At 49.2% G+C, this 25,866-nt stretch overlaps 2 protein-coding genes across 3 annotated transcripts in view; one reads left to right on the top strand and one right to left on the bottom strand.

The window, feature by feature from the left end:
• Positions 1 to 2,227, top strand: part of LOC118672763 (Golgi pH regulator) — a 47,824-nt gene extending 45,597 nt beyond the window's left edge. Inside the window, exon 15 of the transcript XR_004973204.1 lies at positions 757 to 2,227. The gene's annotated coding sequence lies outside the window, so the exon portion shown is untranslated. The remainder of the gene's footprint in view (positions 1 to 756) is intronic.
• Positions 298 to 25,866, bottom strand: part of PDZK1 (PDZ domain containing 1) — a 34,097-nt gene continuing 8,528 nt past the window's right edge. For both annotated transcript variants that reach the window (XM_036342523.1, XM_036342524.1), the window contains 8 exons: positions 12,953 to 13,164; positions 11,795 to 12,044; positions 9,825 to 9,961; positions 8,861 to 9,056; positions 6,182 to 6,378; positions 3,355 to 3,552; positions 2,419 to 2,709; positions 298 to 790 (listed from right to left, as the gene is read on the bottom strand). In XM_036342523.1, coding sequence (XP_036198416.1) covers positions 737 to 790; positions 2,419 to 2,709; positions 3,355 to 3,552; positions 6,182 to 6,378; positions 8,861 to 9,056; positions 9,825 to 9,961; positions 11,795 to 12,044; positions 12,953 to 13,162 — 1,533 coding nt within the window. In that variant the 5' untranslated portion in view covers positions 13,163 to 13,164 and the 3' untranslated portion in view covers positions 298 to 736. The remainder of the gene's footprint in view (positions 791 to 2,418; positions 2,710 to 3,354; positions 3,553 to 6,181; positions 6,379 to 8,860; positions 9,057 to 9,824; positions 9,962 to 11,794; positions 12,045 to 12,952; positions 13,165 to 25,866) is intronic.

Here is a 25,866-nt window from a genome sequence, read left to right on the forward strand (position 1 = left end):
TCCCTTCTGCCCCTCATACTGTGGGTAAAACAATGAATAACTGCTAACTGGGATAAGTCACTTTTTTCTCCAACTCAATTTCTTCATCTGTAAAAGAAAGATATTGGAAAAGTTGTAGAACACTCAGAAATGCCATTTTAAAAAAATCCTTAATTTTACTACCAGGAAGTCTCTATTACTAAGGTCTTATTCTGAATTTTATTTTGTTTTTGGTTCCTAGAGGCAAAACAAAAATTAAAGCATGAAATGCTTACCAAAAACAAACACACTTCAGGTCAGATCATCTAACAGGGAAGGTTCAAGCAACTCAAAAGACATTTTTAATGGCATTTATTTTAGTAACCACACATTCTTTTAAAAGCATAATTTTAATAGGCAAACTCACGTCCTTTAATTAGCAGCTTCACATTTACAGATTTGTGAATCATCTTTGTGCTCAAGGAGCCCATAGAAGTAAGAGATACCATCATACAGAGAAATACAGTTAAGTTGAAGCTTGGAAGAGATTACATGAAAAGAATCTGGTCCCGCCTTAGCTTCTCCTAAGTTGACCATAAATAAGCCATCGGCAATAGGCACTCGAGACAAATGACAACAGAAAACAATTGCACGTGATGGGCCAGTTTCCAGAGCGTTTTTCGCCAGAGACGGCAGGTGGGTGGCCGCTCATCCCTTGGAACGGATTCCTATTAAATACCCAGAAACCGCGCTCAGCCACAGCCATTGTTCGTTCTCATCACATCCTTGTATCCTCAGAATTGGAAGAAGACTGCGAGGCTGTACTGTGGGCCTGTGCAAGAGAAGGCGAAGGGTCTGTGAGTGCTGGAGCGTGGACATAAGCCCGGGGGTAGGATCATGACTAGAAGCCAGGTGACCGACTTCTGCACTTGGCTTTGCTTTCAGCTTGCTGTCTGAAACCAATTTCCTTTCTGTAACTGACTCCCTGCAGAGATGTTATAGAATTCTTGAAAGACAACGAGAATACTTTCTCGTTAAGAAATCTACAATATGGTCAGTGGCTATTACGTGTGCCTTGTCTGAATATTTGTCTCTCCCCCAAATGCATATGGTGAAATCCTTATCCCCAAGGTGATAGAATGAGGGTATGGCCTGGCGGTGTGATAAAGTCAGGAGGGCAGAGCTGGGATTGTGCCCTTAAAAAAAGAGAGCCCCAGGGCTCCCCAGCTCCTGCCACCCTGAAGGGGCAGAACAAGAAGTCCGGGTCTGCAGCCTCGGAGAGGCCTGCATGGGCACCAATCTGCCGGCACCTGGAGCTTGGACTCCCCAGCCTCCAGAATTGTGAGAAACAAATGTCTGTTGTTTACAAAGCCACCCAGTGTATGGTATTTTGTTATAGTAGCCTAACCGGGCTACGACAGTGGGTGTTCCTTAAAAATTAGATTTTTGTATTACCAGTCGGAAGAATTACATTAATGTAATGAAAGAAAAATAGTATTAAACTTTAAGTCTTGGCTTTGCCAAATGTTTCCTTTAATGAACTTGGATAGGTCAGTTCACTCTTGGACCTCAAGTTCATCAATGAAAAGAAATTGGACAACAACAAAAACTGAGATTTACCAAGGAATTTATCTAATCTAAATACATACAGCATAGCGTTTGCTCTTCCCTAGTAATAAAACTTGAATACCTAGCAGTTATTTTAAAAACAACTCTGTCTCTAACCACCACCATTCCTTTTATGCTTACTGTGCACAGGGCACTAGCCAAACCACTTTAATAGTCTTAGTCAATATAATCCTGATAACAGTCCCACAAATTATCCTTGTTTTATAGGGGAGGCTACCAAGGCACAGAGAGAGTAAATCCATTTGCCCATAGCAGAAGCAGAATTTGTACATAAATAGTTTGATTCAAGTTCCATTCCCATTATAATTTTGATAAACTTATTTCTTGTCAACTCTCTGCTATGAAAAATAAGAAATTTGTTGTTCTTGTACTACATCCTTTCCCCTACAATAACTTGATTTGTCAGTTACCTTTACATGATCATTTTTAGTATTGTAGGAACTCTGTGGTAAACATGGACATGAGATGCACTTAGTTAAGGACTTTACCATATACTGGTAAGTTAGATCATTAAAAGAAATGTGTTAATAAAAAACAAACAAAATAAATAAATAAAAGGTTAATATACTACATGTCCTAAAAAAAGAAAAAAATGTGTTGCCCAGCTGGTGTTGCTCAGTGGTTGAGCATCGACCTATGAACCAGGAGGTCACGGTTCGATTTCCAGTCGGGGCACATGCCCGGATTGTGGGCTTGGTCCCCAGGGGTACCTGCAGGAGGCAGCTGATCAATGATTCTCTCTACCAATGTTTCTATCTCTCTCCCTCTCCCCTCCTCTCTGAAATCAATAAAAATATTTTTTTAAAAGCAAAGAAATGTGTCACTACTCACTCTTTCTTTTGCCACGTGTGAGTCGAGCTCTGACTCCACCCATGTTTCTTCTTTGGAATCAAGGGGTACATCCAGTGGGTCAGCCATGGAGGAAACGATAGGGATTTTCTTTGCCTGGAAATAATCGTAGGCCTTCTTTCCACAGACTAAGAGCGTGACATTCTCCCCACTGCTCTGGATTCTGTCTATCACCTTCTCATAGAGTTCGTCCAGCACATTCACCCCGTTCACCTCAATGATGACGTCCTCATCCTCTAGCCCCGCCAGCTGGGCAGGGCTGCCCTCCTGCACCTGTGAACAGAGGGTCGGAGTTGTCAAGTCCAGACACAGATTAGGGAACTAGCCTAGCTCCCTTCAGGGGAGATGAGGAGATGAGGATTTATTCCTCACTGTGTTGTGACTTCTCCTTGAGGCACAGAAGTCGAGGACAGTGCTCTAACGCTTTCTGCTTTGAAGGCTACAGCTTCTGTACTCCAATCAGTGGTGTTGCAGTGGTTGACTATTGTGTTATATGTCTTCTGGGTTAAAGGTATCAGACATCATAGGTCCCTTCTGCAGGCCCAGTGTGAGAGCTCTAAGGGCAGTCCTCTCCCTCAGGCCCTACAGCGAGAGGCATGCCCGTGCACAGAAGCAAGCAAGCATCCCCCTTCAGTGCTGATGGTGACTCACCTACAGTCATGCCAGCTCTACTTGATTTGAAAGTGCCCACAGATGACTGAGTGTAACAGATGTTAAGAAATGAAGGCTGTGAGCTTAGGATGTACTAAGCTATCTTAAAGGGGCCGGGACCATGACAGCAATTATTTGAACCCAAGTGAGACAGACGCTCAACGCCGGCCTTCATTGCACCCTTTTACTGAGCCATCCGTGAGTGGGAGAAGCCCGCCCTCCCGATGGTGACTGCGGTCACTGGGCTGCAGAACCAGGTTACCGTACCTCTTTGACAAATGGGCCTGGCTGACCCCGAATCGCATTTAAGTGGAAGCCGTAGCCATTGTCACCTTTAACCAGCCTGCACAGCTTAGGCTTGTGACCTGGACTTGAGCTGGCCAGAGGCGCAGGAACCAGGGCCTCCTTGACAGAACCGTTAGGCAGTTGTTGACTTTGATAGTAGAGAAATGGAGAAAAATGAGCCTTGGGAAAATAAAGGGGAAGAAGCATTAATTGTAAATATGAATAATTACACTATTAAATGTGCTGATTTATTTTATAAGGTGCATACATGTTCTGCTCTTCCAAATACATGATTGTGGGCTGAAAAATTTCTCGTTACTTCAACCAGGAAAGGGATAAAGGAAGACTGAGCTTTGTCATGGAGCAATGTGTATAAACATGTAAACAAATGCACATATCCATAAAATAAAGTGTTGTACAAGGATCCAAAAATAAGCCTAATGGAACTGCTGGTTTCTTCTGACTTGATGATAGTAAGCAAACCACTCAACCTTCGAGGGTTAGCGACTTGCCCTCTATCTCATGCAAGTTAGGTCCATCCGGCCTTCCCCTTCAGTAAGAACTTCGAAGCTCCTTAAACACGTAGAGAGAGTAATACAAGATGCTATATCGCATCCAAAGTACAGACAACAGTGAATTGGCGGAGGCAGCAATCATAGGGTCACATGGTTTCTCCCCCACTACCTCTCCAGCACTGTGATCTATTGTACTCTATTTTACTAGTTATTGTTGTGACCATTAGCTGACACTTCTGTTATGCCAAGCTCCTCACTCACTATCTTTATATATTTCTAATCCATTTCAACTCCCAGAACATCCATGCAAAGAAGGCAGTGATAGTCTTGAATATAGAAGAGGCATTAAACAGGGAACATATGACTGGTTTTATTATTATTATTTATTTATTTATTTATTGTTTTGCAGAAATAAGAGCCCAACCATTGTGGCTCAGTGTTTGAGTGTTGACCTATGAATCAGGAGGTCACAGTTCAATTCCCGGTCAGGGCACAAGCTCAAGTTACAAGCTCGATCCCCAATGTGAGGCGGAGGGTGAGGGTGTGCAGGAGGCAGCCAATCAATGATTCTCATCATTGATGTTCCTTCCTTTCCTTCCTTTCCTTCCTTTCCTTCCTTTCCTTCCTTTCTTTCCTTTCCTTTCTTTCCTTCCTTCCTTTCCTTTCCCTTCCTTCCTTCCTTCCTTCCTTCCTTCCTTCCTCCCTCCCTCCCTCCCTCCCTCCTCTCTCTCTCTCTCTCTCTCTCTCTCTCTCTCTCTCTCTCTCTCTCTCTCTCTTCCTCTCTGAAATCAATAAAAATATATTTAAAAAGAAGAAGATCTTAGCTGACTGGGTTTTAGTTGAGAGGATTAAAAGGCTAGATTTGGATATGCTGAGATCCTAGATCAGTAGTTAAATTGCTGCCCACAGGTGCCCAAGACATTTGTGAAGTGATGAGTGAAAAATGAAGCAATTGAAAGCGAGTACAAGTTGTGCTCTCCCCTAAGTCGTCCTGTTCCGCAGCCTGGCTGAAATTAGATTGGAGGGCTCCGTTACCATCTGTCTTACTAACCACAGGGCTTCCTTTCTAAACAGAGTAGCACCTCGTTTAGAACCTTTCAGTTACCCAGTTCAGCTAACTCCAGACCTCTCAGCGATATGCTTGCAAATTTTCTACATTTCTGTCCCTCTTCAAAATGTGGGAAATTATCAGTAACTCCTTACATGCAAAAATACCTTTGACATCACCACCCAAACAAGCAAACCAGTGGCAGCTAATCCTAGGCAAAGTACAATAACACAGAACAGTGAGTTTTTATTCTCATTCAGATATTTGGGTGTCTAGTATGTTACAGGAACTGATTAGGTGTTTGCTTTATTCACTGATAGATCTCAAACATCCAGCCCATGCAACTCACTTTGGGGGAAGAGGGAGGAAGAAGATGGGGACAGTCATCTTTATAGATCAAAGTTCTCTTTTTTAACCAAAACATTAAAATTATAGTGAACTCATTCTGTCATAAGATTAGAAGTTGGAAAGGATTCAATGCTAGAATCTGCTTTACAACAGCAAGAGCAGTGACCTTCTGACTTGACCTTTTCTACCAACTGGGACCTCTGCAGAAATGGCTTATCCTGTTCCCAGCAGCTTCAGTTGTCCTAAGCCAAAAGCTCGCTCCCTACAGCTTCTCTATCTGATCAAGCCACATCCCCTAGAACACCTCAAAAATAAGTCTGCTGCTTGTATATAATAGCCTTTCAAATTATTACAAGCTGTTTAACAGCCCTATCTAGGCTTTTACATGGGATGGTCTATAGCTTAAAATCCAATTGCTCCCTACTTAGGAGAGTTAGGGCTGCATCTGCCTATTTCCAGGCTACTGTTCATAGATTTTTCTCAGATCACCGAGAGTAATTCTGCAATTATATGCAAATTCTTTCAAAATCTTGAGTCTAAGGACTTAAAACTTATGTACCAATCACATGGCATTCTCTTATGCTGCCACTTTGAGCTTCAAAGCAGCCTTAATATGATCGTTGTATACTTTCCAGGTTGAAGATCAAAGTGGTCATTTAAACCCCCAAATAGAGACAATGTCCCAGCCAGTTGAGATCAGCCAGGCGCTCTCATCAGCTGACAATGAATACCAACGCTGACACGATGGGCTCACGAAGGGAGTAGCCAGGGTGGTAGAAACAAGCTATTCCTGGGCCAAACAGCATTGGCTAAAAATAGGGTAACTTAGCCAAAGCTGGAGGGCATTAGTGAGTGGACCCAACCTTGATGCATGAATACATGACCTTGTGTTACTTACCAGCCTGTACATGCTGTCCGTCTCTTTGTCTACTACCAACAGGGAAGTCTGATCTCCACTCTTCCTGATCATCTCCACCACGCTGTCATGATTGAGGGATTCCACAGACTCGCCGTTGACAGCAATTACCAGGTCATTGGCCTTCAAGCCAGCCTCCTCTGCTGGACTTCCAGAATCTATGTCTTTGATAAATTGACCTAACCATCCCCAAGACAATAAGTTATCAGAAAGACTCCTAAAAAAACTAGGATTTCCTGCCAGAGCCCAGGGCCCTAATAACATAAAGTAGGCATGCTGAGTCCAACTACTGTCCCTCCCACTGGCTCTGAAAAAGCCTGTAAGCCCCCTATGCAGTCTCATCCCCAGCTCAGGACTCGCTCCAGGAACAAACCCAGCCTATCAACCATGGAAGGGTCTTCAAGAAAAGAATCACGTTTTACTGAAAGTGTCTCAAACTCACTCTTGTCAAGAGAGCATGCTAAGCATTAAGGGTCAGCGAGTTCCCAGAAGTCAGTGGGCATACTTGTACCCATATGTCTTATGCCATAAAAAGGGGGGGAGGGGAGAGTGAAGAACAAACCCAAGAAATCAAACCCTAGGGAACCCAGCGTGACTGTGTCTGTGTGTGCACGCTAAGGCTGTGTCTGTAGCCTTTTCCTAACCTGAGCTGTCTTCCCCGGATGCCTCCATATTGCTCACACTTTTTTGGCCCTCGCACGGCTTTAACAAGTTTTCGTTTCACTTTTGCAGCTGGCTGTTGGCCCTCTCCAACTGGATATCCCGCAGATCCCTCCCAACGTAATCTATGCCCCAAGCCCCTCCTCTTGGTCACCTGTTGGCGGGAGCACCATCGTCCCGTCAGACACTTGACAACTGATTCTCCCTCAGCACCCACTCCCCGTATCTGATCACCGACTAAGTCCTTCGATGCCACTTTAATACCTTACTCTTTTCTTTGGTCCCACTTCCCCTACATGCAGTTTGTATTAATTAGTTCCTGTCTTGGATTCTGCCTAAACTGCTACTGCGCCTGGCCAGCTGCTCTCCCTGTCCCTGATCGTTGCCGTCTCCTGCAGATTCACCTGGATGCAGAGTCTGACCAGGTCACTCCCCAGGGTAGCAGCATGAGCACTGGCTTTGGGGCTAAACAGACCTGACTTGGATCCCAGTTTAACCTGATATAATCACTGCATCTTCTCCAAGCCCTCAACTTCAGCAATTCTTGCAGAATTATTAGGAGAAATTAAGCCCCCAAGACACTGTAGGCTTAATTTTCTTCTTCTCTCTGGCACTGCTCAAAAAACGTTTAACTCCTCATAGACTATCGGATCAAGTCCAAACTCCTCCACCTGGCATTAAAGACCCTTCATTGTCTCTCTCCAACTGACCTTCTACCTTGGTTCCCCGTGCGTCACACTGGATGTCAATCACACTGTGCATGTGTTTCCTTGCTGTGTTCACACAACGCCTATCTTTCTGGGACAGCCTTTCTTGTCCAAATTCTACTCATACTACAAAGCCCAAGCTCAAGTGACACCTGTATTATGAGGCCTCCCAGTACCTTTCTAGTGAGAAAAGCTTGCTCCAACCTTGAATTCCTTCAGTTATGGACATATGTGTTTTATCTAACTAGGAGGCTCCTTGACTGAAGAATTCATCTGACTCACTTGATATTCTCAAAGGCCCTGGGGATGTTTTTATATAATATCAACCAAATTAATATTGGATGAATTCATGTAAACATCCTATATAATCAAAGGCTAATACGCAAATTGTCCCCTCAACCGGGAGTTCGACCAGAATTCGATCGCTGCCCGCCCCCACCCTGACTGAGGGTGCACTGGCTGGACCCCACCCATGCACCAGGCCTAAAATAAAAAGAAAATAGTAAACCTCCAGGTGTGTGACAGTTTACATGGCCTGAACCTACATTCTTTCATGTATTCACCTTCCCTAGGAGGGCCTTTGTACTTTCCTTGTTGAGTTACAAGGAATCAGCAAGATTCCTGCTTCTGTTTGAGTCTGAGATCCCAACCCAGACCCGTGCCTCAGACCTGGTGGTGTGCTGCAGCTGCCTCACCAGCTCATGAGCACCAGTTGTGCACAATAATTCTCAACTTTGCATTCTGTGCCATGTTGGCAGCTTGAAATCAGACACGGTAGGGGTATTTATACCACAAACATCAACAAATGCTATAAATTAGGGCCTTTCCCTGCCCCAGAGCCAATTTAGCAGCATACTACTGCTCAGATCCAAAATTCTGCCTTATCCTTCTGCTATGGAAACCTGGGTGCCCAGGATCCGGCCCCCGTGTGACATGGAAACTGACCCAGCACCCTGGCTAGTTTTGCTCAGTGGATAGAGCATCGGCCTACAGACTGAAGGATCCTGGGTTCTATTCTGGTCAAGGGCACATGCCCAGGCTGCGGGCTTGATCCCCAGTAGGGGGTGTGCATGGTTCTCTCTCATCATTGATGTTTCTATCTCTCCCTCTCCCTTCCTCTCTGAAATCAATAATTTTTTTTTTTAAAAAAAGAAAGACACTGACCTAGCTATGCTTTCTAGCTTCTCACGCCCCGCTCTGTGCTGGGGTTGCGGGCCTCATGGCCTCCGGGTCAGGCTGGGATGAAGAACCGGGTGATTACACTGCCAAGCGTCCCGCTCTCCTCCTGCCTTACCTCTCTGCTCCGGGCCTGCTCTCAGGTAGAAACCATAGCCATTGCTTCCCTTCTTCATCTCAACCACCCGGGGCTGGTGGGGCAGTAATTTCAAATTGGCTGTTTCTCTCTTGAGTTTGATATTCTGCTCTCTATGGTGCTGGTCCGTTTCCTTGTCCACCAGCAGGAACGCGACGCGGCTTCCTGACTTCCTCACCTGCAACGACACACACAGGTGAGGGCCAACCTCAACCTCCAGAAACGATGCTGGGAAACAGGCAAGTCTCTGCACGTGATTCAGCAGAAAATACGGGATGTAAAACGTGTCAGCTGTTGAACTGCCACGTCGCTGGTACTTTTCTACCTCCACGTCCACAGTTGCTTTTCCCTTGGTTAAGGATGACCTCCCTACACCAACGCTAACTGAGCCCAAGGAAGAGCTGGAATTCGGAAAACCCAGAAAGGTACTTAGGGGAAAGCTGGGAAAGGAGTTTGGAAGAGAAGAAAAAGTAAAGTTCGATTGTGAAGGATTATTCTACCAGGAAAAGACTCCAGAGGATCTTAAAGGAAAACCTCGGACTGCTTTCCATGAGTCTGGCTGGGACCTAAGATTTGGGGTAGCTGCCTCCCAGAACTCCCCAGCTGTAGCTCTGTATTCCTCGCCACATTGGTCATCTTGCAGCTGGTATTCAAATAGTTCAGTAACATCGGGTCAACAGTAAATGTACTATAAATTCAGAGGGTGCTCCCAAGCAGGTACAGTAAGATTTAAAAGATAAAGTTAAACACTTGTCTTCAGAATAACAGGAAACTAGCAAAGGCCTTATTCTCAAATCTTAAACACTGCTTAAGCCACCAGCGAGTCTGTTTGCTCTTCATACAAAAGGGCCACTTCCCACCGTTACTTCTCTCCCGTCATAAGCTGTCACTCCTGCCTCCCTGTCACCTCCAATGAGAGCGAGAGAAAGGGAAGGCAAGAAAGTACCTTTTCAACCACTTCCTCGTGAGTGGCATCTTCTACGTTCTCTCCATTCACCTCGATCAAGTGATCATCCGCCAGGACACCCGCTTTCATAGCCACACCTTGCGGGGTGATGTCAGTCATGTACACCCCCTTTATACCTGAAGGAGAGTAGGGGCGGGCTGAGGTTACAGGAAGTACCACAGTTAACGGGTTTTCTCCCAATAATGTAAAATTAGAACGTCCCATGTTAGAACTAACTCAAGTAGCCGTTAGCTTCCGATTTAGCTTTATAACTACAGCTCCTAGCCAAGCTTGCCACAGCCGTTCCTCAATTGGCTCTGTTGATTTGAACAGAATTTCTGAGCCCAAGTGAATGCAAAGAAGGAATTGCAGGTGGCTCTTGCCTCTTGAACCAGAAAGACCCAAACCCCACCTATGCTGCCTCCCTGACTCGTACCCCTCTCTTTGCGTTTGTGGAATTGGAAGACACCCCCTCCATTCTGTCCTCTTTCATCAGCACTGTCATCACCCATCCCAGACCAGCGGAGCCCGTGAATGTCACCGACACAGGCGGACAGGGACAGAGGCGCGGGAGGGAGGGGCGCATACGTGCCTGCCGGCAGATTCGCAGGTGGTGTGATGTCTTAAATTCTGTCCATTTTCTCAAGATATTAATAGTCAGTCTAGGTAAAGAGTGGCTTTATAATGACTAAATACATTATTTGCAAGAATAACAGTAACTAATTAAACTCTACTTTCTTAAACACAATTCTCCTGCTCCTCCTTAGATCTTTGTCATGAAGAAAACATGTTCTTTGTGAAGCTAATCTAAACCATTCCCCATGCCCACTAGCTCAGGGGCCTAATGAATAGAATCTGTTTTTTACCATTTTACTGACAACGGACGTCTGAGAAATGCCCAGCTGCCCAAACATGGACAAGCTTGAGAAATGCCTCTCATATCTAGCTTGTGTCTCTCGCTACAAGTTTTCCATGATTTGCCCTTTATCACTTACCAAGTTACCCACAACCAGTGCCTCTCCAGGGCCAGGAATGGAGGAGCAGCGTTAGAGGTGGAACCACAAGTTTCCAGCCTTGATCCCACAGAAACCACTAAAACCATTGTCAACCGGACGCAGGTCAGCCTGCACCTCTGAGACTCCAGAAACAGAACTTCTAGGACTTCCTGATGGTGGGGGGTTTTCAAATCACTATGTGCCTCTCAGCTAGGGGTCAAGGGCACACCTCAGTGTGGCTGGACCACAGCTGGGGGTCCTACTTCAATGTCATAGCAGGTGGGGATTTTTGCAGTATCCTCAACTAGAATTTCTCGAATACAGGAGTGACAACCTGGGTACGCCAAGAGATGAAAAGAGATATTCTTACTCAGAAGTAGCTATTATGACCCAGCCGGTGTGGCTCAGTGTTTGAGCATGAACCCATGAACCAGGAGGTCGAAGTTCAATTCCTGATCAGGGTACATGCCCTGATTGCGGGCTTGATCCCCAGTAGGGGGCATGCAGGAGGCAGCCAGTCAATGATTCTCTCTCATCCTTGATATTTCTCTCTCTCTCTCCCGCTCTCTTCTTCTCTGAAATCAATAAAAAAAAAATAAAAAAAAAATTAAGTAGCTATTATGAAGAACCTCCTTCTTCTTGCTAATTTCCTAATCTTCCCTCCACCCTCACCTAAGGAAGCTAGAAAAGAATACCAAAGAAGCATCAATGCTCTAACCCTCTGGCCTCAGAGGCTCAGCCTAACAAACTCTGGGGGTCAGGAGCACCCAGTGCCACTCCCCCAACCCTGCTGCTGTCCGATGTCTTGATCCCTCATTGCACAATTGTGCAAGGCCAGGGGCGGCTGGAGAGGAGGGAGAGAGTGTAGCCGCTGTGGGGTATCCATAGCAACTGAAACGTTAAGTCAAAGAAGTCATTCATCGCCAGCATCACTTTCCTAGAAAGTCGGTGTTTGCGCCCCACCCTCGAGCTTACCTTGGACAGTCTTCAGAGAAAAGCCGAAGCTGCTCCCCTCCTTCACCAGGTAGCAGAGCCGTGGCTGGGCCCACGCCTGCGCTCCTCCGTTCATCACAGGGGGCAGTTTCTTATCATTCAGACTTGGCCCCTTCTGACTCTGACCCAGCTCTTTCAAGTCTACCTTTTCTCTCATGGCTTTCTCGTAGGAATCCCCATCCAGAACTAGAAAAGCCACTGAATTCCCGCTGTTTCGGATCAGATCCACCACCTGGGAGGAAGGACAACTTTAACCAATAACCTGTTAGCCACCAGAGGGGCGTGGCTGGCTCATCACCTGGCCCTGGCGATTCCGATAGCGGATCCCTGACACCCAAATAGTCAGTGGATAATGCCCAGCCATCTCCGCCTCAGCCTTCCTGAGAGCCCGAGAGCCCTGTGCAGATTAGGAATCAATAGTGTGACCAGCCCTGCCCAGGGGACTCTTAAAAGGACCGGTCCTGCCCTGGCTGGTTTGGCTCAGTGGATAGAGCATTGGCCTGCAGATGAAGGGTCCAAGTTCGATTCAGGCCAAGGGCACATGCCCAGGGTTGTGGGCTCGATCCCCAGTAAGGGGTGTGTAAGAGGCAGCCAATCAATGATTCTCTCTCATCATTGATATTTCTCTCTCTCATTCCCTCTCCCTTCCTCTCTAAAATTAATAAAAATATTTTTTATAAAAGGGCCGGTCCTTTCGAGGGGCAAATGCCACCTTAGAGCACAAGAGGCCCTCCCAGGTCTATGAAGACAGCATGGAGGCAGGCGGAGTTGGGGTAACAGGCACTCCCCTGTGTTCACTGCATGAACACACGTTATCTGAGCCTCCACTTCTCATCTGTGAAATGCTAATGTGTACCTCGTGGGTTGTGATGAGGATTTAACAAAATAATGAATATGAAATTAGTTCCTGTGCTAGGCAATATGCAATGCATTTCAGACCTGACATGGTTGAAATCTAGGAATCATGTGTACAGTTCTCAGTTCAGTGTGAGAGACTCGATTCGCTGGCAGAAAGCACAGCCATCAAGGTGCCCTGCCTTGCCAGTGGAGCCAGGAAATCTCTGTTAACCCCAAAACAGAAACCAGCAAAGACTGGGGACTGGCGAGGCCCTGGAGGAGACACCACAAATGCCTGCCCACCTGTTTATGTTCTTCCTTGTCCACAAAGACGCCATTGATCCGGAGAACTCTGTCTCCATCCTGGAGCCCCGCCCGCTCTGCGGGGCTGCCCTTCTCCACCACCCGCACCAGGTGGCCGTCCGTGTCCTTCTCAATCCGCAGGAAGAAGCCGTAGCTCTGCCCTTCTTGTTTAGACAGCTTACACTCCCGGGGGCTGAAGGCGGAGGCCATGTCTGCGATGAGAAATAAGCGGGTAAATCTGTGGGAAAGAAAATCTAATTGGAGTGAGAACCCTGTCCTCCAGCCCCTCTAATGTTCTTCTTCTAATCACACCAAATCCAGACCATTTGAGTAGCAACACTGGGTCTATAGGAGGCCTCCTTCCAGGACTCACTAATGATTTCCAAATCTATTTCCCCACAGACAACCTCTTTACTTGAGTTTCAGGTGCCTATATGTGTGTGGGTACTAGACACAGATGCTTTCATCTCAATAGCTCCAAAACCAAATTCTTCTTTGTCCCCTGACATAAAGAAATTAGGTCCAAATACATGGCCTAGAATGTTTCAGAAAACACAAGCCCGCTTTCATTCAAATATTTTAAGTGCCTGGCGAGCTCTAGAGACAGACCCAGGTGCCTCTCCTGTCGGGGAGAACCTACGTTTACAATGACACGCGGTGAATGATACGCGAGGAAAGAATCGGTAAAAGGGGAGAATAGCACAGAGGCCTTGGGAGTGCGGAGTGGTGGGAAGCATGAAGAATGGGTTGCGGGAAGACTTCCAAGACCTGAAGGATTCATTGGACTTAGGTGAGACAGGACAGGACCAGGAAGACTCGGTTAAAAAACAGAGCAGCCGGCCTGAGACACTGGAAATGAGGTAGAAAGTTGGTTTCTGGAACCTAAAGTTCCAGGCAGAGCAGAGCAGGGATGCCCGATAGAGAAGGATTCCCATGGCCAGGTCGGATTCTGGCTCCTGAGCTTCCATTTCCGCCCATCCTTCCCTCCCACGGCCCCGGGCAGGAGCCAGGTCCTGGGCCAAGGAGGACAGGACGAGTGTAGGGACCACCAGCTGCAGCTCTGGCTCCAGTTAGTCAGAGGAAGGCTCCTCCCGGCATCCCAAACCCTCCTGGCTCAAGCACCTTTGCTCCTCAGAGTGAGAACGAGGCCAGGCTGCCCCTGCCAGAGCAGACAGCAGCTCTCTGGTTAGACCGCCTGCAGGGAAGCCCCGTGCCCCTCCTCACCCATCCCTGCCAGAGATAAGCCCACGGTCCCTGCCCTCCTGAGGGACAGACACTGAAGACCAGACAGTGTGGGGGGTGAAGGACGGAGAAGAGGCAGCAGAGTGCTCCGGGCTCCTGGATGCCACCCCGCGATTGGAGATAGCCATCTCTGACCTCTGTGTACAGTACGAGCCGGGCGGGAAGCCTCCCACTGCCGGAGACCGGCCTTTTCACGTGGTCACGGCAGAGCCTGGCAGCCACACCGCCGGTGGCATGAAGGCTGAGAGCCAAGAAAACAATAAACAAACAGGCCCCGTTTTAAGTGATCTCTTACCCAGGGCCCAGGGCCTGAGCACTCCCGCTGAGTGTCAGGGGAAGGGGAAGGGCGGCCAGGGGCAGCCAGGGGCACTGGTCAGGGCTGACCCCTGGGAAAGCAGAGTCAGGGCCAACCGCTCTGGGCGGAAAGGGGAGGAGCAGGGAGTGAGGGGAGAGGAGTGCATCCCGGAGTGGGTTCCTCGTGCAAGCAGCTGGGTAGGCCCCTCCGACTTTGACCTTCTAGTAGCCTTCCCGCTGAGGGACTAGCCTACAAGCCTCAGCTCAAACCCACATCTGTACCCAACCTAACCCTCCATCCCTGTCGGTTCTCAATGTCACAGCACCGAGAAGCCTTGAGGGGGGAAGGCAGAGCCTCTGACGTGCGGGGGGTAATTATAGAGAAACCTCATCACATCCTCCAAAACCCACACATGCCCGTCATCCAAGTGAAGGCCCTGGAGACCGTGTTTCACCGAGAGCTCAGGCTGTGTGTGAGGCGCATATAAATGCTTATTTCTAAGGCACCCCCACCTCCCCCCCCCGCCCCCCCCCCCAAACCCACTGGTCTCTCCCAGGCGGGACAGGGACACTTCCTTGCTAGGACTAGTCCTGTGCTTGGGGAGGAGGGAAGAGGTCAAGTGTTCTTGTGTCGCAATAGAGATGAGAAAGCCTGATAGTCAAGGAAACAAGTCACTATTCCTGGACGAAACCTCAAGTTGTTTTTTGTTTGTTTGTTTGTTTGTTAAAGTCTTTACATCCAGACTGTGCTCGCTCAGATCTGCCCTGTGCCTGTGAAGCCTTGGCGTTTGAGGGCAAAGCTTTTCACATCTGGGGTTGAAGCCCAGCGAACTGGGCAACTCACACCAACAGAAACCCCAAGAGAAATGCCGGGTGCGGCTTGGAAAACCGTGGCTGCTGGGCCCCACGCTGCCTCCTGCCGCCACACCTGCCTCCCCCAGTTCAGCCACTGAAGGCTTAACGCTGGTGCCCGTGCCCAGCTGGAGACATATTAACACCTCCGACTGCACCAGCGGAGGAAGCTGATCAAAGCACCAGAAGCCTCGCTCTGCACGTGGTTCTTAGAGTCCTTCCTAAGGACTAAAAGCATTGGTTTTCTTTGCCCTTTTTTTTTGTTAATCCTCACCTGAGGGTATTTTTCCCATTGCTTTTCAGAGAGAGTAGAGGGAGGGGGAGGGGGAGAGGGAGGGGGAGGGGGAGAGGGAGGGGAGGGGGAGGGGAGGGGAGGGGGAGGGGAGGGGGAGAGGGAGACACATCGATTGGTTGCCTCCCGCACACGGTACACGCCCTTGCCCAGGAATGGAACCCGAGACCCTCCAGGCACGCAAGGTCCGATTTGCAGTAACCTGTCTTCTTGATGTTCAGGAGGCAGCTGAGGCCTGTGCTCATGAGTCGGAGCAGCCCTGCCCACTCCAGTGTGCGAGCCGAAGGAGCGACCTGTCTGGGGAGGAAGCGGCTGGTGGGGAGCAAGAAGCTACTTAGCAGAGCTGGCAGGTGCCACTCCTACTCAGGGGCGCGAAGGGTGACCGGTAGGGTCTCAGTCACAGACGGAGCTCGGGCCTCCACCCATGGGGCGGCCGGCGGGTGGCCTCAGCTCTCAGGTGCTTGGGTTTGGGGGCCCTCAGACTTGTCACAGCATCAAGGGCCCCCGGGGCTGGTAAAGGTTGTTTCCGTCTGCTTGGCGCTAGGTTTGCCAGGCTCAGAGCCAGCCCTGGGGAGGGAGGCGCACAGCACAGCTTGGGGCCGCCCCGTGTTCCTGCCCTGTTGGCGGGCACTGGCTGCGGGACACAGGGCACCAGGGCCCCTCCCAGCCCGGCTGCCCCCTGCTTCTCCGGCTGAATGAGGTGCGCTCAGGTGGCCGGTAACAACTTACCCAACCTGGGCGTCCTTCTCTGACCCCCGAGGGCGCTATTCCAAGACTCGGGGGAGAGGTGTTACACGCAGCAAAGGGTGGTTTTAAGCACTTGTTTCTTCTTTGGGGGTTTTAGAAACGCTCATGCTCTGGTCTGAAGCCTGGGGGCTGAGTCCGTGAGCAGGTGGGATGGGGGCCTCAGCGGCTACTGCATACGCCTCTCTAGTGATCGGGGCAGCGAGGGCTCAGAATCAGACGGGTAAATGCAACAATGTGCCAGGCCTGACACCCATTTACGGCCAGTGGTGCATCGATCTACCCCATTTCACAGCCATATCTGTGCACTCGGATGAGGCAGCAGGTGCCTCGGGCAGGGCGGACAGCGCCCAGGCCCGAAGACGTGAAGGAAGACTCCATTCTTCTTGCCGACTTCGCTCCCGTGGGTGTCATTCCCGCTCCTTCCTCAGCAGGATGGCTCCCCCGGTCTGTCATCTGGTGGCAGCGACGCCAGGATCCCCTGACAAGATGATGCCTCCCGGGGGTCGGACAGCAGCTCTGCTCTCCCCCTGGTCCTCTTTGTCTGGGGAACTGTTTCTGTCCTCAGGTTCCCACTGACCTTGAACTCAAGTATTCCTCAAGGCATCACGGACGCCCATCCCTTCATCCCTACCCGCCCCCTGCGCTACGGAGGCCTATGAGCATTCACACCGGGAGTTCTTAATCGGGCATTTCCACCTGCGGCAACTATCTCAGGACAGAGCTCGTTTTCCACGCAGGGTCCCAGGGCAGGCGCGCTTCGCTGCGGCCTCCCGCACACGGGACTGAGTGAGATGGCGTCTCTCTCCCCAGCTAGCCTGCTGCAGGTCCCTGGACCTCTGCCATTTGGTTTCACTTGTGGGGTCTCGACGCCCCCAGGAGCCTCTCGGGGCTCAGGCCTCCAGCCCCGCTGCAGGGGCAGGGGTGACGTGGGGTGGGTGGGGCGTTGAGAGTTGACTCAGGATCATGCATGTGAACTAGACAGACCCAGGGCTGGGACTGGACCAGAGCCCAGCCCTCTTGAGACCTAGTTTAATTGTCTCTCTACAAAATGTCAGACTGCCCTGGCCGGTGTGGGTCAGTGGTTAGAACCTCGGCCTGCTCTCTGAAGGGTCTCGAGTTCCGGTCAAGGGCACGTACCTGGGTCGGGAGGCAACCAACCGATGAACAGATTTCACCTGTTAATGCCACAAACGTTCGCCTCACACTTACAGGCAAAACACTGTTCAGTGGTTGCCGGGATAAAGTAAAACACCACCTCTGTTCTCAAGGGACTTTACCGTCGAGTAGGGATGAAGGGGAAGCTTTAGTGCCAACACAGCTGCCACCGCGAGCAGCGTACAAAAGCCCCGAGGCCTGTGACATCAGACAAGTGAAGGGAAGCTTTACAAATGAGCTCGGGTTTCATTTACACCTCGGTGACTTCAGCAGGCACAGACGTAGGAGGAGAACGTGTGAGACAGAGAGAATAGTGTGGACACCACCCATGGCAGCGGCCAAGTTCCTTGGTTTCATCAGAGACGGGCTCAAACCCACCGTGGCTGAAGGACAGCCGACAGGAGGGAACTCGTGGGTGTCACAAGACTGTAAAGGCCTTGGATATCAGCCCGGGGAATCTGGTCTCCGTTTGATATCAGTGGGCACCACTCGAGGCAGATAAGCAAAGAGTGACAGGGTCAGAGTTTGGCTCCGAGAATGGTAGGCGGCATGAACTGGAGCAAAGACGCCCTGGAGGCCGGCCAGGTAAAGGCTGTTGTAATAACCCGACTCCATTCAACCGAGCCTGCCCCTGACCCTGACCCGCTGTGGTAGCCATGAGGGCGCAGAGGCAAGGGAGTGGGAGGACTGCAGGGAGGACTGAGGGACAGGCTGGGTCCACTCTTCACCCCGTGCCCTCAGATTTCTCCATGCGGAGATGGCCTCAGACAGGACAATACAGACGTTCAAAATATTTATTCGCCCCGGCCATGACCAGGGGAGGAGGCCCGAGCCAGGGCCACAGGCCCCGCTCCGCTCCCGAATCCACCCGTTGCAGCTCTGTTGTGGGTTCAGGGCTTCTGTGGCACGAAGAGGTCCCTGGGCAGCGAAGCCTCTGGGGCCGCAGCTCAGTGTGAGCAGCTGTGCTTCGGGCTCCTCTCGGTTCTGAGTTCCGAGAACATTCTCACTCGGCAGTCACTTCTGCTGCTGCCTGCTTCCCCGTAGGGCCAGCTGCATACTTTCCCTGAATTTACTCCTGAGCCCAGTTTTTTCTACGAATCGATCTTGATGCCTGTCAAGCTCTAGACTACCTTTCTGTTACCGACTGAACTGTGTCCCTCCCAAAATTCACATGTTGAAGCCTTAACCTGCTATGTGACTCTATTTGGTGACAGGGCCTTATAAAGAGACAATTATGGTTAAACTAGAGGCCCAGTGCACGACATTCATGCACTGTGGCGGGCGGGGGAGCTGGGGGGGTGGTCCCTCAGCCCAGCCTGCACCCTTTAGCAGTCTGGGAGCCCTCGGGAGATGTCTGACAGCCTAAGCTGCAGTCAGACATCCTTAGCTCTGCCCAGGAGGCGGGAGAGGCTCCCGCCACCGCTGCTGTACTCACCATGCGCTCGCCAGCCATGAGCCCGGCTTGTGGCTGAGCAGCACTCCCCCATGGGAGTGCACTGACCACCAGGTGCAGCTCCTGCACTGAGCATCTGCACCCTGGTGGTCAGTGCGTGTCATAGCGACCGGTCGTTCTGCAGTTCGGTAAATTTGCATATTGCCCTTTTATTATACAGGATTAGATCATAAGGGTTGGACTGGCGTCCTTATAAGAGAAAGAAACACCAGGAGGGCATTTACTCAGAGAAAAGGCCATGTGAGGACACAGTTAAGAAGAGAGACCTCAGGAGAAACCAAACCTACCAACACCTAAATCTTAGACTTTCAGCCTCTAGAACTACGGGGACATAAATCCCTGTTGCTAAGCCACCCGGTCTGCGATAGTCTGTTATGACAGCCGGAAGGTTGTTAGATCTTCTGAGTGATGCTACCCACTGGGCTGGCTGTTGGAAAGGGAAGATATGAAAGAAAACCATGCCTTGGGGACTGGCAGGAAAGTGGTATCACACAGTGGAGGGGCCATGAGGAATGAGATGGGTTTAAATCAGAGGACTTGGCAGCACATCCTGCCGGCAGACAAGAGGTGGGCCCTGCGCTCAGGAGACGGTGGACTAGAGTCTGCACAGCTGTGCGAGGCTTCGAAGGCCCTGACTGAGACCACGACAGGAAGAGGGCCCGGGAGAGAGCCTGGGGTAATGCCTGTACTTAGCGACAAGATGACGCAGAGAAGGAATCATCGGAAGCCAGGATTTTACAGCAGAGTCGGAACCAAAAGACGAATTTCATGGCAGGCGAGCTAACAAAGCCCAATGACACCGAAAACAGGAGGTGCCACTCAGTTTAGGAAATGGAAGCCCAAGATGGGTGAGGGACTGATAAACAAGTGGACAGTCAATAACAGGCAATGAATGTAGATGCATCTTAAAACAGATCACGAGAGTTGGGCTGGTCGTTTGGGGGGAAAGCAGGGCTGGTGGATGGCTTTATTTTGAATGTTGAGAAAACATCAGCATGTTTGTATATACGGGGTGAGGCTATGGAGAGCAAGGACATGGGTTTAGCCTCGATGAGATGGAATACTTCTGCTAGGCAGGAGAAAAATGAGATTAAAATAAGGCCTGGCCGGCCTGGCTCAGTGGTTGAGTGTCAACCTATGAACCAGGAGGTCACAGTTTGATTCCCGGTCAGGGCACACGCCTGGGTTGTGGGCTCCATCCGCAGTGGAGGGGGTGCAGGAGGCAGTGGATCAATGATTCTCTCTCATCACTGATGTTTCTATCTTTCTCTTCCTCTCTGAAATATATGTATTTGGGAAAATAAGGTCACTTACCTCAGCTTCCATCTTTCCTGCAAAGCAGGAAAACAGGAACTTTGAGAATATGAACCAAAATAGCCACTGAGCTCAAACTAATTAATGAGTAAAGCCGCCAGGAGAGGACTGTGGATTAGCTGCTACTCACAGTTCTTGTGAGGAAGAGCCCGTGTGACAGATTTCTCAAGAAATTGAAGCAAAATTTCGCCATTTTAATTTTTTCAATTGCAGTTTACATGCAATATTATTTTGTATTAATTTCAGGCATCCAGCATAATAGTTAGACAATCAAATGCTTTATAAAGTGTTCTCCCTGGTACTTCCAGTACATGGTCACCATAATAGTCATTACCATGTTATTGACTGTATTCCCTACGCTGTACTTTACATCCCTGTGACCATAACTCCCTATTTGTACTTCCTAATCCCTTCCCCCTTTTCACCCAGTCCCCGAGCCCCTCTGCCCTCTGGCAACCATCAGTCTGGTCTCTGTATCTATGAGTCTGTTTCAATTTTGTTTGTTCATTTATTTTGTTCTTTAGATTCCACATACAATTGAAATCATGTGGTGTTTATCTTTCTCTGACTGACTTATTCACTTAGCATAATACCCTCTAGGTCCATCCACGCTGTCGCAAGTGGTAAGATTTCATTCTTTTTTATGACTCATTGTATACATGTACCACCACGTTTTTACCCACTCATCTGTTGATGGACACTTGAGTTGCCTCCATATCTTGGTTATTGTAAATAACACTGCAGTGAACATAGAGGTGCCCATATTCTTTGAATTAGTGGTTCGGGTTTCTTCAGATAGATGTCCAGAAGTAGAATCACTGGGTCAATAAGGCAGTTTCATTTTTAATTTTTTTGAGGAACCACCATACTGTTTTCTACAGTGGCTGCACCAATCTGCATTCCCACCAGCAGTGTACAAGGGCTCTCTTTTCTCCACATCCTCACCAACATTTGTTGTTTGTTGATTTGTTGATGACAGCCATTCTGACAGATATGAGGCGATAGCTCATTGTGGTTTTAATTTGCATTTCTCTGATGATTAGTGATGTTAAGCATCTTTTTATGTGCCTATTGGCCATCTGTACATCTTCTTTGGAGAAGTTTCTATTCAGGTCCTTTGCTCACTTTTTAATTAGATTGGTTTTTCTGTGTTGAGTTGGATGAGTTCTTTATAAATTTTGGATATTGATCCCTATCAGATTTATCACTGGTGATATATTCTTCCATTCAGTGGGTTGTCTTTTTGTTTTGTTGACAGTTTTCTTTGCTGTGCAAAAATCTTTTTAGTTCAATGTAGTCCCATTTGTTTATTTTTTTCTTTTGTTTCCCTGGCCCAAGGAGATATATCAGAACACAATATGGCTAAGAGAAATATCAGAGATTTTACTGCCTATGTTTTCTTCTAGGGGTTTATGGGTTTGAGTCTTACATTTAAGTCTTTAATCCAGCAAAATGCTCCCATTTTAAAAAGCTGTCAGCTATTTCGGACTTTTAAGAATCTCCATGTAAACTAAACAGCTATCAGCTGGGATGGCAGTTAAAGGATTTCCAATCACAAAGCATGGTTTCACTACAGTGGGTCAACACATTGAATAAAAAATTCTAACCACTTAGATTAAATGCATTTTTATATTAGATGGATAGATAGATCTCATGACTTTATAGCTGACCAAACAGCATGGTTTCTCATGGCTTTTCTAAACATAATGTACAACAAGAATAGAAGGAGGAAGCGGTCACTTCTACCCCAAGTTGGGTTTTGACATGTTGAAACACAGAAGGCTGGAGGTGAGGATTTCCACATGCACCTGCGCACAGAGCTGGAAAGTGAGACTGGGGTCCATGTGAACTGGCAGGTAAGAGAAGCCAGGACAGACGAGCGTTTCAGGGCCTGGCGAACAGGGAGAGGGGATAAGAGGGGGTGGGGGAGCAGTTTCAAAAATTAAGAGGCTCACATGGGAAACGCCATCTTAAAGATCTTTGGAACAGAGCAGTTTTGGGGAAGGAAAAGCCTACAGCGGCCAGATGGGTACGTGGCTGATGGGCAGGGAGTCTGCATTTTTCTTTCCATCTTCCCAGCACCCTAGTCTAGGTAAAGAACATTCAAAAAAACTAGAGTGCTAAGTCTAAAGCCAGGGTGAAGGGCCTTAGCTAGAACACGGAAAGCATCGAAGCGCAGCCTCTGGGACAGAGAGCCGGACACACACACCCGTCCCTGTCCCCCGGGGCCTGGGAAGCTCCTTTTCTGAAAGAACATTTGAGCAGCGCTCCTCGTTTCTGCTCGACGCTGAGAAGTAGAGACTGAATGATGGGCCAGGGATGGGCAAGCACCTCAGTTGCCGGGGTCTGTCCACTCTCTCCAGACCACCTCTGCAAAGTTTGTTTTGTTGCTGTTGTTTTATTGTTTTTTAAATATATTTTTATTGATTTCAGAGAGGAAGGGAGAGGGAGAGAGAGCTAGAAACATCAATGATGAGAGAGAATCATTGATTGGCTGCCTCCTGCATGCCCGCTACTGGGGATCCAGACCACAACCTGGGCATGTGCCCTTGACCGGAGTCGAACCCGGGACCCTTCAGTCGGCAGTCCAACGCTCTATCCACTGAGCCAAACCTGCTAGGGCGCAAAGTTCATTTTAGCTGCTAAAAGGCCAGGGCTGACAATTTTGTTCACCATGAAATTTTAAAGCTCAAATAATAAACTCAGATTTCTCTGAGCCAGAAGGATCATAAAGACTGAGAGCTACGGGACTGCAAAGATAGCACCACATGCTGTCAAGGAGGTCTGGGATCCCAGGGAGCTTTCACAGAACTTCAGATGAAGCTGGCCAGAGTCCCCACACCTGCAAGAGATGGGCCCTAGCAGATGTGAGTCCAGGGTCCCCCAGCAAGGGACCTACGGAACAGACAAGGGTGGAGAAGAAGAGTGAGGGGCAGTTGCCTCATCGGGAGATATCTGGCCCACGTGTGAATCATGGTAACCAGGGAGGAACCAGGGAACAGGCTTCCTCACAAGACAGCACCACTGATTTCCAAAGGATGGGAGAAAGGATGTGGGAGGAGCAGCATTCTGCTGGGAGGTGGACAAACAGGAGGGTGCTGGGTAAGCCAGCGATGGCCAGGCCGGTGACACCCATCAGGAGAGACAGCCCAGGAGTATCTTCCTTGCTGATCTCCCAAAGTCCAGATGTAACAGGACTGTTCTACGACGCGGTGATTCACGCTGTTAGTCAAGAGTACTCTGGCCTCACCACCGTCTTATCTAACAGTAATTAGGAATCAGTGATGCCGTCGGTATCTGACCATAAAGAAAAGACAGCCCCTCCTCACAAGGCACTTATGTAACCAACCCTTGAGCCAGGAAAACACCAAACAGCAAAACTTAGCAAAACAGCAGATGAGTAATATTTAACCCTAGTTACTGAGTCTATGGAATGCACAGCCTGGATGGAACCGTGGAGTCAATGATTTCTGGTTCATGGAGGCATGAGGGGGAGAGGGGGCGAGAGCCCAGGGTCACGTCCAACCTGCGAGCTGTTCGCTGTGCACTGAAGCCCACGCAGGTGGATGAAATCCCGGCACCTCAGCGAAGAGCAAGCAGCATTCCCGGGACGCGTGAGCAGGGGCACACACACACCTTGCCCTTGGGGGGAAGGCTTCTCCGCCAGCCTCTGCGTGCATGTGTGAAGGGCGGACAGACAACCCTAGGCTTTTGCTGGGAAACATACTTGGTGGAGACTGGGGATATTGTCAGCAGCTCTAGACCGGCCGGGAACTCCCCACGGCCAGCAGCCCCGAAATCTACCGGTTGGGAAGACCAGACATTAACTATCACAGTGGGCGAGTACAGCTCGAAAATACATACGTTAGGGCCCCACTTATCCTGGCTCCGCGCCCCGCGCCAGGCATCGCTGCCTTCCCCAGAGCCTGCCCGGCCTCAGCACAGCTGTGTCCTCCAACAGCAGGAAAGGAATCCCAGCGGCCTCAGCTGGTACCTACAGGTGTCTCGAGCAAGGGAGCGATGAAGGCAGTTCAATGTTATTCTTCAGAAATGTTTTACCCAAAGCAGATCCTATATCTTGAAGGCCACCTGGATTCTTCCTTGGAAAAAGCAAGACTGGTGGAAATTCAAACATTCAAGTGTATTAATTTTTAATTAATCATTTAAAAATAGGATAACTGGGGCCCTGAAATAAGTATTTTCTAACTGTACTCGCCCATATGATAGCTACTGTTTGGTCTTCCGAACTAATAGATTTCAAATGCGGGAAATTAATGAAATGCATTTCATGGAGAATTATGTGGAGAAGAGTGATCATGGGTCCAGTGAGGAATTCTTTTTTTTAATATAGATTTTTTTTTTTTAGTATATTTTTATTGATTTCAGAGAGGAAGGGAGAGAAACAGAAACATCAATGATGAGAGAGAATCATTGATCGGCTGCCTCCTGCACGCCCCACACTGGGGATGGAGCCTGCAACCCGGGCATGTGCCCTGATGGGAATTGAACCATGACCTCCTGGCTCATATGTTGACGCTCAACCACTGAGTCACACAGGCTGGGCGAGTAATTCAATTCTGATTTCTGATTTCTGATAAGGAATGGAATCATCTGCCACGAACAGCACTATGTCCTATATGGCAGGACTACAGGCTGGAGTTCAAAGTCTTTCATACTTTGCTTGCTTACCTAAGAGTTCTGTATGTTGGGAGAGAGATGGAGTCACTATTGTGTGGAAACAGAGACACCTCATAGAAAGGACCACTGTCCACTCCTGCTGATAGGACTGGTGCCTGAAAACGCCCAGGCCATCCTGAGAGTTGCTGGAACAAAGGTTCCCTCCTAAACTGGCATCTTGTTCTAGAAGATCCTTTGAACTTGAATTTCTACCCCCTCACTTTTTGTTGTTGTTTCCTTTTTATTTCATAATCATACACTGAGCTCTGCAATCCAGCTGCACTGGCAAGTGGTGAGGACAATATGGAAGCCAGTGAGCTGCAGCAAGCGCACGAAGGTGACAGAACATTCCAAGCAGACGGGGTGCAGGGGTGCTCTCCTGGCGACAGAGGGACTGCCGCTGGCCCTGCCCTTCCTGGACCCCAGCTCCATGGCTGCCACAACCTCCAGCCGTCGCTCAAAGACCACACACTGGCCACCCACCCTCTCAGGCTTGGGGGTGCAGAGAAAAATTGGGAGCCCCTGTGCTGGGTCCAGCCTTTGCCATGGGCAGATGTGCTTCAGGATGAAATTCTTGTCATCGAATTTCTCCCCTTAGACAGACTTGCCTCCTCGGCCATCATGGGTGTGAGGTCACCACCTGGCACATAAGTCCAGAGTGTTCTGTGAGAGCAGGAACCTCTGTAACCAGACCCTCTCTCCCCGGGGCTGAGAGCGCGGGAGTGTCTGCTGTCTTTGGGACTTTGTCTGCCAACAGCTCGAGGGCTGGCATGGGCAGCCATGTGGAAGGACACGGTGGGTTCCCCATGGCTGGGCACGGGTGGCCCCAGGGCAGTGGCGTCTGCGAGGCCCCCGGATGCCTGGCTCTGGTTTTGAGGCTCCGCATGA

Source organism: Myotis myotis, unplaced genomic scaffold (genome assembly GCF_014108235.1).
Source record: "Myotis myotis isolate mMyoMyo1 unplaced genomic scaffold, mMyoMyo1.p scaffold_m19_p_18, whole genome shotgun sequence".
NCBI classification, from domain to species: domain Eukaryota; kingdom Metazoa; phylum Chordata; class Mammalia; order Chiroptera; family Vespertilionidae; genus Myotis; species Myotis myotis.